This window comes from Aythya marila (genome assembly GCF_965140915.1).
Source record: "Aythya marila genome assembly, chromosome: 1".
NCBI classification, from domain to species: domain Eukaryota; kingdom Metazoa; phylum Chordata; class Aves; order Anseriformes; family Anatidae; genus Aythya; species Aythya marila.
Window position 1 is genome coordinate 159750083 of NC_139042.1, and position 13207 is coordinate 159763289.

Below are 13207 nucleotides of genomic sequence, written 5' to 3' on the forward strand. Positions count from 1 at the left end.
CTGCTTGCAGAATTACACATTTTTCCTTGTTTCTGTCTTCTCTCTTTCTCCACCCCCCACCCCTCTTCCACCTTCTAGCCTTCTCCTGCAATACTGATCGTGAAAGGACTGGCATAAATGGCGGAAAAACACAGGCCAAAAGGTGCTTTTAGGATCAGTGTAAGTAAAAAGCCACACAGCTCCTTGAAAGTGCTGGGACTTCTGCTCTGTAAACCTTGCCCCATGCCTGCTAGATGCAGCAAGAGTAGAGCACAGTTGACTTAAATGCTGATGAATGTTGTATGTGGTGTTCTCTTACAAGTGTTGCAGACCAGGAATCTCACTTGAGCTTGTGGCTGCAGCAAGTTGGTCTGGCAAGCTATTACGTTTGAATAGTTTTCATTGCTCAGCAAGTGGCCTGCCACATCCTGGGGAAGCTGCAGTTTTCATGATGCCTCTCTTTCTGGCTTTTAGGAAGATGTTTTTGTAGTCCGCTTGCTCCAGAAGTAACAGGGAACAAAAACATTATTTCTTTATTGTCATATTGACAAAGATTTAGGTCATACCCCTAAGTTATTCCGCTCCTAAAAAGACTGCTACGGAGGTCCCTGAGCATCCATATGGGTGCAGGAAAAGCCATCAAAACTGGCTACTCCAGAATCCTGGCTTTAGATTTTGCTTCTTTGCACTCGCTCTGAACAAGGGATATCTTCCAGGAGAGGCTATAGTTAAAACTGTCCTTTTATTGCATTCTAAAATTACAAAGAATGCAACTTAATCCTCTGAATCAGAGCTGGAACAAGACATGTAAGTATGTCTCCTCAGCTAGTCGCAGCCTGTGGGGAGGTTCTTGTACCTTCTTGGTGCTTTTCCACCCCAATAATCTTCCAGTGTCCACCCCAGAAGGAAAATACTTTTCCCACTCAGCCATTGTTGCCACTGTAACTGGGCTCTGGACTGCAGCCCACATAGCACCGTGTGCTCCCCCTCCATTTGGCATGTCTCTTGGAAGGCTTCCTTGGAGAAGAGCCACTGGTGATCCAGCCCAGCATGGCTCTGCTTTCTGCTTCCGCTGGTGGAATAGTTCTCCAACACTCCTACTCCAGAATTCAAGGTTGACCCTAAAATGCTTTTATTCATCCCTTCTAGATTATATATTTTGAGCGGTATGGCACAGGAGTTCCTCATCCACACAATTTTTCAGTCACATATAGCAATACCATTAAAACCACCTAAATAAATGTACAAGCTTCTTGAATGGCATGGGAGGGGGAGCAGACAGAAGAAAAGAAGAGAAGAGAAAGTAGATCTGAAAAACTAGATTTTCACAACACTACCCAGGTAATTTGTCGAAATTTGTAAAGTGTTTCAGCAATCCTTTTTTTATTTTTCTTTTTTTTCATTTTTTTTTCAGTAAAATAAAAGTTTATTGGGGGAAAGATAAAGCTTTACTTTCATCCTGAATGTTGTAATTAATGAAGTCACACATCTTCATTCAGACAGCCGCCTTCCCTGACTCAACCTGGTATTTTTCTTTTTGTGGGTTGAAAGATAAAGATGCTATGTGTTTGACAGTCATTGAGATTGATACTTTTGTTTAAATTAAATTGAGATTTTTCATTAGACTATTGCCTGGAGTTCTGTCTGATTGTCTTGTAGAGCTGTCAGTTGCTGTTTGCTTCCCCGGTATCCTTGAAACAAACTCCACAGCTCAGGCAGAATGGTAGAATCACAGAATATCCTGAGCTGGAAGGATCCCACAAGGATCACTGAGTCCAACTCAAGGAACGTGGTAGCTGTACTGCCCTCAGATGAGTAAAGACCTTGTTACGTGGTATTTTGACTCCACAGCTGTGTGTCAGGGCCCTGAGTGCACAAATGGACCTTAATTGCTGTGATTGGCCTCAAGTGGGGCCTCCACCCTCACCATCTGAAGGATCAGGGTGTTCAGTCCCTTCCTGAGTTACACCTCAGGGTGCCTACCCTGGCCCTCTTCCTGGGTTTCCTGGACCCACCTTGGACCTGGCCTGTCACCCTGGCAGGCCTGTTGGTTCCTGGATGAATGACAGGACAAGTTGTGGTGACCACCCTGCTGTGCTCTCCTGCCTCTGGTGCCACAGGTGGGCTCTGCTCCCACCGGGGTGCTCTCAGCTCCCTGGAGGGAGCAGTGCTGCTCCCTGCTTGATGCCTTGCTTCTGAATGCAGCTTGCCTGAAAATGCAGGTTCAATGCAGAAAAGCAATCTTGCCTAGCTACTGCTGCTGTTGGTTGCCTTTTATAAGGGGTTACAAGCACAGACATTGCAAAGCAAATTCAGGTAGAGTGCTTGTTAAAATTATTGTCACCTGTAGTCCCAATTCAGATCAGAGTTCATTCCTACAGCACAGCTCCGACAAGGCCTCCCTCAGCAGTGGTTATTTAGGGTGTAGTTTAACATCAGGGTTACACCACCTTGTACTTGCACCCCTACTGAAGAGAGATCCTGCCCTCATCCTCTGCCACACACTGCTGCTCCCTTAGCTCACTGGTCTCAAAGAAGACCAAATAGTTCCTGGGGGATCTGTGGACTGAGCTGAACTGCTTGCAGCCATACAGCTGTGTAGTTCTGGCACAAGAAAGGGGACAGGAACACCTGGGAGTATGAGAAGGGAACAAACTGTATCTCACTGGATTAGGTGAAACTGTGTATTTGGGGTCACGTTACATCAGGCAGCTGAGTCAACCTGTCAAAAGGAGGAGACCTTATTTCCTCTTCCCATCCCACTCCTACGCTCCTTCCTCATCCAATGTGTTTCCCCACAGTTCACTCCTGGATCTTGTCAGATTCTACTGACCTGACTCACCTCACTAACCTGGCAGAAACACGGCCGCTTAGTCCAGTCTTCTGCTGGAAGGGTGAATTGATTTGCCTTACGTTGTGGCCTAGCAAGTACCAGAGATACCAAAAGGTAAATTTCAGGAATGGGAGTGAAGTTTCCCCTTTTAGTATCCATGAGTTATTAAACCAATCAATTCTGATGTCTCTTACCATTTTGACAAGGTCACTCTACCCTGTGTTCCTGACCCCCCTCCTTCCATAGGTGCTTATCTGCTAAGAGAATGGGAGGAGTGAGGGATTATTTATTTATTTAATTATGTATTTTTGACCCATTTACCTTTCTGACTAGCTCACTGAGGCATTAAAGCTGGCACAAGAGGAACAGTAGGACCCACAATAAGATGCAGCAGGAATAGGATCAGCCCTTCCAGCAGCAGCAATGTGTCCTGGTGACTCAGCCCGTCTTGTCCCGCTGCACCTATGTGGGAGCCAGGACAAGGAGCGTGCTCCTCCTTGCACAAATCCATGACAGTCATGTCACACCATCCCCAGGATTATGGCAGTTCTGAGAACAAACTTAAGCAACCACCTTATTTACCAACGACATGCTCTATAATGTCACTGTAGACAGAAAATGTAAACAAATGATTGCAATTATACAATTAATACTCCCAGGACAATTCAACACAGCTGCTGACCGTCTTCCTGTGACAGCTTTTCCTGTCTTCTAGTTACTCATTGAGTGGGTGCATCCATACCAGCTGAGCCTGTGGATGACTAATCTTACTCCTCCTCCTACCCCCTTTGCAATCTCACAGAAGTCCTACTGCAATTACAAATCTTACAAAACCTTGAGTCTTTGTTTTACATAAAGTCATTTTGACATTTTTTGTTAAATATTGTAGAAAGGATCAACATTGTTCAACAGGATGTTCATCAGGATGATTAACAACAACAACAACAACAAAAAAGTATACATGTACACATACTGAATGAATCCTCAAAGTAATATCTAGAGTTTACATTAAAAAATATTCCTTAGTAAATGCCAGTGTTTTAAAAGAACTGTTGTTATCCTTACACATAAATGGGGAAACTGATGCATGGAAGTGCAGTTTTGCACATGGCAAAAATCACAGTAGTCACTGAACAACTTCAGAATGATCTTAACTGGCAGCTGAAGCTGTCCTGGGAGAAGAAATCAGTTTTATAGTTTATCTATACAGGACATCACAACGGGATGCTGAGAGTCCTGAGAGTCCAAGCCTAAACTGTAGGAAACGCCCCTCTTTTTTTTCTTTTTTTTTTTTTTTTTTGTAAAGTGGCTGCTAGAATACAAGCATAATATTGTTTACTTGAACTACAGTAATTAACATAAGCACAAATTACTAATATACTACAAGCACTGATATACTACAAGCACTTTAGTTGCATCTTGACTCCTTAACGGTACCCAGATGGACAAGTGACAGGATGAGATGAGATTTACGAAAGAATGAAGATAGCCCATTGACATAAGTATTGGAGTTGTTTCTGGGTGTTTACAGATTGACTTAAAATATAGACACCTCTCTGACTACAGTGTAACATGAGAAGACTTAATAATTAACACCCTAATTACTTCCTGCAGTGCATTATTAGAGATTTGTGCCCTAAATTTGTAAAATAACTACACAAAGATTAAGACACATTATTTCAGGAGCAAAGGCTTGTCCATCTCCGTTTTTAGGAAACCTTCCTTGCAGTAAAACAAGTCCATGCATTCACAAATTCAGTTTCACTTCTAGATATGATTATATAGTACCTTTCTACTCCAGATTGAATGGAAACAAAAGAAACCAATTGCTTATTCCTTGAGAATTTTGAAACATTGGTTTCTACACACAAAAAAAAAATACTTTCTGTGTTCATTTTGCCAATGAGCAGCCCAAACAAATGTACTAAGAAACAATTTCCTAAATATACCACCGCAGCAAGAGAGCTAGAACCACCAAGTCGGGATTTTCTATTTCCCACAAGGCAAGGTGGAGAGGGAGGGAACAACACAAAAATAAATAAATAAATAAATAAATAAATAAATAAATAAATAAATAAAATAATTAAAAAAAAAAAAAAATGACCACATCAATCTAGATACCAGCTCTGATTTATGTATTTGTTCCTCTAAAGCAGAGCCAACCAACACAGCCCTGCCTTCATTACTACATAGTTTGTTGCCTAACTGTGAATCAAGTGTTCAGTCAGTTAAACTATTTCCTGGAGAAATTTATGACTGACAGCTCCAGTAAGATCAAAAAAAAAAAAAAGGTAACACTTTTTCTTCAGGAAGAGAGCAATCTAGAAACTATGCTTTCTAGGTTTTCAGAGACGTGAAGTCCCAGGAAGAGGTCAGCAACTCATGGAATTACCATTGGTGCCTTCACAGTATCCTCGCAGTTAACGGGCAGAGAAATCTCCTTTCTGCTCAGCCAATACAGACCAAGCAACTTTCCTCTTTGCTGCCCACAATATGCTGAGGCAAGCAATGCAGTTGGCAGTTATTAATAACCCCATCTCCAGACATACTTGAGAAGTGTGTAGTCACGCTTCTGAGTGTCCTTAAGCAATTCCTGTCTTGCTACCAGAAAGTTGTAATCTGTCAGAACATGCTTCTAAGAATAGACTCTCAGAACATTATGTGTCAGGGAGGGGGTAGACCTCGTATACTGTCTCCCAAAACCTTTTTTAGAAACCATCTAAAAATAGTCTGGAAACCTAACAGGGAATGTGGTATAGTTTTTAAAAATAAAGTTCTTCGGTGTCTTCCATTGCAACCTTCTAGAACTGGGATTTAGGTTACAAGGTTTGCCGCTACAGTAATCTTCGAAAAGAATGCATTTCCAGAATAAGAAATACCCACAGGTTACCTCTAATTTAAAACTAACGAGGGTATGAAATCAGGGAATCTGAAAGCCTAGTGGAGGCTGTTTTGTGAATCAAAATTTGAGAGGGCTGTCAAGTATTCCCAATAAGTTTATACAAGACACAGAACATTACTATGGATTTCTAAAACGCCCTGTAAGTGATATGCCATTGTCACAACATGAAAGACAAGACTAAGGATGTGATAGTGCCAGTAACAGATACCAGTAACCCTCCTGGTGGCTTCCCTCCTGTGTGGAGCCAGACATTCCCTCCTAAGAGCCACATAGCATTGGCTGTGTGGAAAAAAAAATAAAATAACTAAAAACTTAGATATATGTACGTATATAAGGAACTACAAGATCAAGATCTTTCGCTGTTCTTTATAATCCTGTTGAAGAATTAGCTCCTTGGCGGTTAATAGCTGAATACAGTTGGCCTACAAAATTTCCCAGGTTAGGAAACTTGTTGGTCACATTGACCAGTTTGTACCACGTGCAAGATCCTGGTAAGAAACCTGACAAGCAGTACCCACGTTGTGACAACAGCGAAGTTTATGTGCTCATAAACTCAGCAAGATGCAGTTAGAAGTAAATCATTTTATCTCCACCACACCTATGGACAAGGTATTCTAGAATTCCACTCCTTAAACACGACTTCACTTCCTTATAGTAATTTCCAGACTGCATTTCTTTCAGACACTTTATAATCATTTATTTTTGTCAACACTGTCCTTGAGCTTAAAATCGTCAACATGTTCTCTTTTGTCATCAGCAGAACCGTTCTCTTGCTTGCATTCAGCTTCAAAAGGCTGTTCTTCATCCAAGAGCTGACCTCATCCTAGCACAACAATTTCCTTGTGGGAATAACGAGCTGGTACGTGGCAGAAGATACACAGAACTGTGTGGCTTCTGTTTGGTGCCCGAGCGCAGCTCAGATCACCGCGGCTGTACACAGAAACTTGATGGGAGCGATGGAGAAAGCGCGGAGGAGTCTTGCAGTGGAGATGCAGTGTCTGATCCTGGTTGCATCTTTCCAAGATGCATTGTAAAGCATTGTGGCACCTCTCTGCCCCTCTCTCTATGGCTTACTGACTCCAGCACTCCAAGCCTTCCACCTCCCACTGCCAGGAAAAATCTCCAAAAAGAGACATTGGCTGCTGCTCGTGGGAACGATCTGTGGCAACGAGCAGCTCTTGACCAGAGATTTCTGGCTGCGAGTCTGCTAGGCTCCTGGAAGCATCAGCATGGCTGACTGCTCTGCAGCTGCAGAACAAAGCCAGATGTTGCCGAACCCGTGAGGTTTCCACTGATGAGTGCGGGAAATTCCAACGCCACAGACCAGAGAAGATGCAATTCCCTCCCCCCCCCCCGCGTACTACATTTCCCAGCAGGCCGCGGGGCGGGCGCCGGAAGCGGAGCGGCGCGGGGGCGAGGCCCCCTTCCAGTGCGGCGGGCGGGCGGGCGGAGGAGGCGATGGGTCGGTGCGTGCCCTTCGGGGATCCTGGCCCGTAAATTAATAAATAATCGATAAACAACCTCGCTCAGGCCCCTCTCGCCCAGCACCGTTTTCCTGGCTGCAGCCAGCATGGCAGCGCCGCTCAGAGCCTGGTCCCGCGTCCTCCTGAGGCGCTGGGGAGCGCCCTGCCCGCAGGCCCCGCCGCAGGGTGAGTGGGGCTGGGGCTGGGGCTGCCGTGGGGGTTGTTCTGGGGGAGCCCCAGAGCCCCTGCCCTGCGCTGCTTGCGGCAACAGGAACCTGGAAGTGAATTATTGAATCAAGTCCGATACTCTGTTTTCTCCCTTTAGTTATTAAAGGATGTCTTGGTTTGCTTTTTCCAGTGCCCACATATGATGCTCATCTAACTTATTAATTGGCGTGTAAATAACACTGCTGCAACCTTTAATTAAATTATGCTTGAAGATTTAAACTTAATTTTTCAGACTTACAAACGATGCTGAGAAAAGTCTACACTAAATCATAACTGTAGGCTGAAACAGCCTTGGTCCCGCAGCATCTCCGCACAGGGCAGGTGTTGCAGCCCCTCGCTATTTTGGTGGGCCTTTGCAGAATTTATTCAATTTTTTCTTTATTAGAGGGCCCGAATGTGGCCATGGTGTCAAGATGTGGTCTGACAAGTGCTGGGTACAGGGAGATAATCACTTCCCTCATTCTGTTTGCTAGTAGAGTCCAGTATGCTACTTTACTGCTTGTAATTCTTGTGATTGCTTTCCTTGGAGTAACAGGAGTCTAGGGAAGGGATAAAGTTCTCTAATGTTACAGCAGGCAAGACATTTTAGTTCTGTGTAGCTTGCATACCAGTTTCTAGCACAGTACAAATTTGTTTTTCCAATGAATGCTGCTATGAATTAAAACAAAAAATCAGATCAGATGATCTGACTTGTAAGCCATATGGTAATGTTTTTCACCCTTTAAATATAGAGAGAGTCAGGGTATATAAAGAATATACGCTAACAGTGAAATCTGTCAGTATTTTCTAAATACTGTGATGTTTCTCAGGAAAACAGTACAATGGAAAAGTAAAAGTAGGACATGGCTACCTACATACAATGTCTATGATAGCACTAGAAATCATAGTAAAGTGAGCTTCTATTCAGACCGTATTTGGGTTATATTAATCTAAAAGTGAATATGATTATAATCCCCAACTGACTTAGATTGGAATGAAAATGTAAATATTCTTACGTTTGGCATAGCTCTGCTTTTTTTACATCAGTGTTTGTGACTTTTATTTTTTTGCAGATGGAGCTGTATATCATGCTTGTCGTAAATCCACGTACTCGATTCTCCCTGAAGACTACAACTGGTACCTTAACGTGCTTTGATGTGTGACCTTTACATTTGATGCTTATTCCAGGCTACTTACTCTGTCATGGCGTTGTCATACAATGCTGGTTTTGGAGACATATATATTATAATTTAAACTAAAATACTATTTCTGATCTTAATGATTGTAAAGTTTATATATAAAGTTTTAATTTTACAAGTTATATTATTAAAAATTGAAGTTTTAATTTAAAGATAATATTTCAAAAATAAGCATAATGAAAAATCATGCAGGACTCACTTTAAATTCAAAATGTGTTGATGACCCCAGTACCGCTACAGTATTGTTTGTGGAAGAGCACTGACAGCAGTGATTTTCACCGATGCTTATTGTTAAGACAAACTCCAGAAACTGCTGGGCTACTGCATTGGAAACTGGAAAAGGTGGTATGAGTAGAGTAGAAACTGGAAAAAGTGATGCAAACGGTGAGAAGCGCAACACATGCATTCCTTAGGAAGTTCTTAGGAAGCTACTACGTCATAGAAGTAAGTAGGGAAGGAAGGTGAGAAAAGTCATACTCCCTCAAGGAAGTTCTCAGCAGAACTCCTTGTTTATTGTGCTGACCACCCTCTGTTACCAAATATAAAGGTTGAAACCCAAGAACCTTATTTTGTATTCCTTCTTACTGGTGCCACACTTTTTATGAAGGTGTGTTGTCCTAGATATTACAGACGTTTGTTATCCCCATCTGTTGTTAGTTTTATATGTAATCATTCAACATCTTAAAGACTTTTTTACAAACCATGTTTCTAGCTATTTGAAGTCCTTCATTTTAGCCCTTTCTTCTTTTCTATCCAAAAGAAAAAAAAATACCACCAAGGTAGCTGAAAGAAAAACAGATGGGAAGTTCAGATAAAATATTTGTGACCCTTTTTTAGGTATTATTTTACAGAAGATTGCTAAATAATTCATAAATTCAGGATGAAATACAGTTTTCTTTGGGAATTGAGTGCTCAGTTGCCTAGCATTTCTGAAACTTGGATATTTTTAAGAAGGTAACTTTTTATTTTTACAGCAAAGTGGAACTTGCCTTGACATCAGATTCGAAGACAATTGTCTGCTACCACCCTTCGATTGAGATTCCATATGAGTATACAAAGGTATGTCCAAGCATACACACTTATATTTCTTAGTCATGTAAAAGCATGGCAGGTCTGAGTTTTAGGGCATCTTTTTTTTTTTTTTTTTTTTTTTTAAATTTGAAAGACTGAGGTAGTTCTTATGTGATCAGCGTATCTGTGCAGCAAGTGAATGGTGAATGTAGCTGCTGCTATGAGGACGGCATTTATTTTTAATTAAATTGAGGGAAAGTTACAGAGTAAGAAATGCTCAGGTATTACAGCATACAGTAACTAACAAAGAATTAAATGAGATACTCACAGTTGAGTGCTACAGAAAAAGCGAGCTTCTAAGAGCATGCTCCACAAAGAGGATGTTTGAAATTCAGACAACGGTTCACACATCCTGCTATGCACAGATGCAGCAGTCTGGGCAAGAGGATATGAAGAAGTGCCTCTGCTGCTGCTATTTTCTACTCAAGCTTTAAATTCCATTCAGCACTGTGGGTTCATAAACTGCACAGAAAAATCTAACTACTGTTTGTTTTTTTAATCTATCAGTAGTACTGTTGGTGTGTTCTTTACACTGCAGAAAGTGAATGCTTCTTGTGTCAATTTCCAATTCTCATGTGCTAGTAAAATATTGCAAATGGTAGCTGCGTTGCTGAAATAACTCAATGTGAATTTTTTTCCACTGAAAACTTAGTTTAGCACTCATTGCCTGTAAGTTAGATATTGGTATTTCAAAATTTATTGTTTACATGTCTCTAAGGAACAAAAGGTTATAAACCAGGGAAAAATACTAGTAGCTGTGGTAGTAGGTAAGTTTTAGGATGGGAACAAATATCTTGGTGTTAGATGATGCACGATTAGGAAGTGACATTCTTCTCCAAAGTACAACCCATTTAAAGATTATTTTTTTTAGCAGTGTGACTAAATGCTGATGATCAGTATGAATAAACTTATAAATAGGAATAATATGAGTATTTCTGTGTCAGTAAATTGATGCTTATGATTCAGCCAGTGAATTGTAAAGATCAGCCATAGTGATGACAGCAGCGCTGATTTTAGGGGCACAGTAATCAGCTCCAGCACCTGGGGTAATGTTTCCAGAGATCTGTGGTTTTCACTGGGGGATGGTACTGGTGTTGTAAATAGCCTTTACTTTCATCAGAATTCTTATTTATTCCTTGGTTTCAGCTAGTAAATGGTAATGTTACTAATGTAGCTTGACTTCTTGTTTTTCATCAAAGAGGAGAAAAAGGAAATATATGCACTACTGTTTTTATAGCCCATACCACGGCCAGATCCAGTGAACCATAAAGAAGAAACCCTTGATCAAGTTTTGAAATCCAGATTGAATGAAAATGAGCTAAAGGATGATAGAGGTCCTACAATTGAAGAGCTCAGCAAAATGTTTTACACAACAAAACATCGGTGGTATCCTGTAGGACAGTAAGTAATTTTTTTTCTTTTCAGCGTTTTTTCTTTTTGGAGGTAAAGGGAAACACGGGAATAATTTATGACCAAATTCAACCTAGGATATGTCTTGTGAGATGAGATACTGTTAGCACATGGGCTACTGCATACCACTTGAAATGCAATGTTATGTAAATTGAAGCCTGTATTTTTTTTTATTTATTTTTTAACTCTGCCCCTTTGATACCCTTTGTGATTTTGGAAAAATATCATGGAGTAGAAAATTTTCATACTACCCATTCAGCTACTGGTCCACGTTATTTGTTAAAGTTTCATAAGTGAAGTTACACCTAATACAGCTTGAAAATGTGATCCTCAGACTTGAGAACAGTGATTTTTCATTTGAAATGAGGAAAGGTGTGCCTTGGTGTACCCTGCATTCAGAAAGCTACTAGGAGAGGTACAAGCATTCCCAACTGAGCTTAGAGAGACTATGTACACTCAGACACCCCACTAGAAACAAACAGCATTTTAGTTTGTGTAACTCCTTTCCAGTCTGTGTTACTACACTTAATCATAACTGCTAATTTTATAGTCTTGAAGACCTGATACAGAGAGAATGGGAGATTTTTATTTTTTTTTTCTGGTCCCCAGCACACTTTTTAAATTACTGTGTTTTGGGAACAGGTGAAAGAGATGAAATGGTAGAACTTCTATGACTAAAGGGTAGCTGTCACTTAATGAGCATCAAACTGTATCTTCCTTGTTTTAGGGTGGGTAATTAAGAATGTAGGAATCTAATTATTTTTGTTGCAAATATATATATATATATATATATATTTTAGTTTGCAGAATATTACACTATTTCAAGTACAGTCTGCTATAACTCCTGTACCCCTGATTATTCTGTAGCAATCATTTTAGCCAGAGGAAAATCTGACTATATAATAAAATTAACTTCGTATAAAGGATTAAGAATAAACAGCAGCCTTAGTACCTATTCAGCTGTAGAACTGATTGGATTATTGTGTGCTTGTAGCAGATGTAGCAATAGAAATGAGTAGTGTTATGTAACTTCATGAACAACAGAGATGACATCTAATGAATTGTTGTGGATTGTGCTTGTGTATCTTGTGTTTTGCTTACTTGTGTAACCTCCAGACTACTTGCTGGGCAGAATACTGTCAGGAAAATCAAAGACTTCCCAAAGCTTGCATTCACTGCAGCCTCTCTTTCTTCTAGGTATCATAGAAGACGGAAGAATCCTAATCCTCCTAAGGACAGATAATTAAGATAACTTCTTGTTCAGCAGCAATTTGCTATTAATCCTTATTGAAAATAAAAATTGCAGAACGTGAGGTGTTTGTCATTTCTACATGAATGTTTTAAATAAACCATGTTTAACTGAATTTGTGGGTTTTGGGTGTTTTTTTTTTGTTTTGTTTTTTTTTTTTTTGCTATTTCAATTAGTTAAGTAGAAAAACAGCAAAACTGCAGTAATGAAGTGAGGACTCAGAAGAATATGGTATGTGCAGGGTCAGTAAATGTGCCAGTCTTAGAACTGGGTGTAACGTGACTGGGAGATCTGATTAAAGCAGGCCAGAGGCTTAACATTAGTAAAGGGAATACATAGAAGCAATATTTCAGAATGGGAGTTCTAGAACTGGACGTGCTGGGATTTGGTGTTTTTGGAAATCAAGTACCTGAAATGCAGATAAGCTTTGAGTGCTGACGTTTAAAGAATTTAAGGCTTGCCATGTACTGGAAACTGTCCAGCTTGGTTAAACTTCAGCTTCTACAGCATCACTCATCCTTCTAAATCACCTGGCATTCCCAAAGATTTGAGATGTTTCTGTGTACGTTTTCTTTGTTTTTTGTTTTAAACTCACCCCAACTATTGTTCAGTGAGATTGCAATGTTCATACATACATTGAATGGCTGTAGCTCAGGGCAGGAAGAGTTCTTTGCTTTAGCCAGGTAATCACTGAAGACACACAGCTCATTCCAGCTTACCAAGACGGAAGAACTGGCCCTTTATAGCATCAAATGCTTTGAAGAAACATGGTTTTATTCTAATCCATGCCTTCAGTGTTCTGTAGTGCTTAAATGTTTCTGCTATCTAAATATTCTGTGATGTACCATTTTTCTCAGAAATAGGAGATCCTTTACTCCACTCTACAATTTTAGG

General features: G+C 40.6%; 1 protein-coding gene across 1 annotated transcript; it reads left to right on the forward strand.

Annotated features, from left to right (window-relative positions):
• Window positions 1-7142: 7142 nt before the first annotated feature.
• On the forward strand, window positions 7143-12428 carry MRPL42 (mitochondrial ribosomal protein L42). The gene is made up of 5 exons (XM_082764696.1): window positions 7143-7363; window positions 8458-8521; window positions 9558-9642; window positions 10892-11055; window positions 12262-12428. Exons 1-5 carry the CDS (start codon window positions 7285-7287, stop codon window positions 12305-12307), a joined length of 438 nt encoding a protein of 145 aa, XP_082620822.1. The 5' UTR covers window positions 7143-7284; the 3' UTR covers window positions 12308-12428.
• Window positions 12429-13207: the final 779 nt, after the last annotated feature.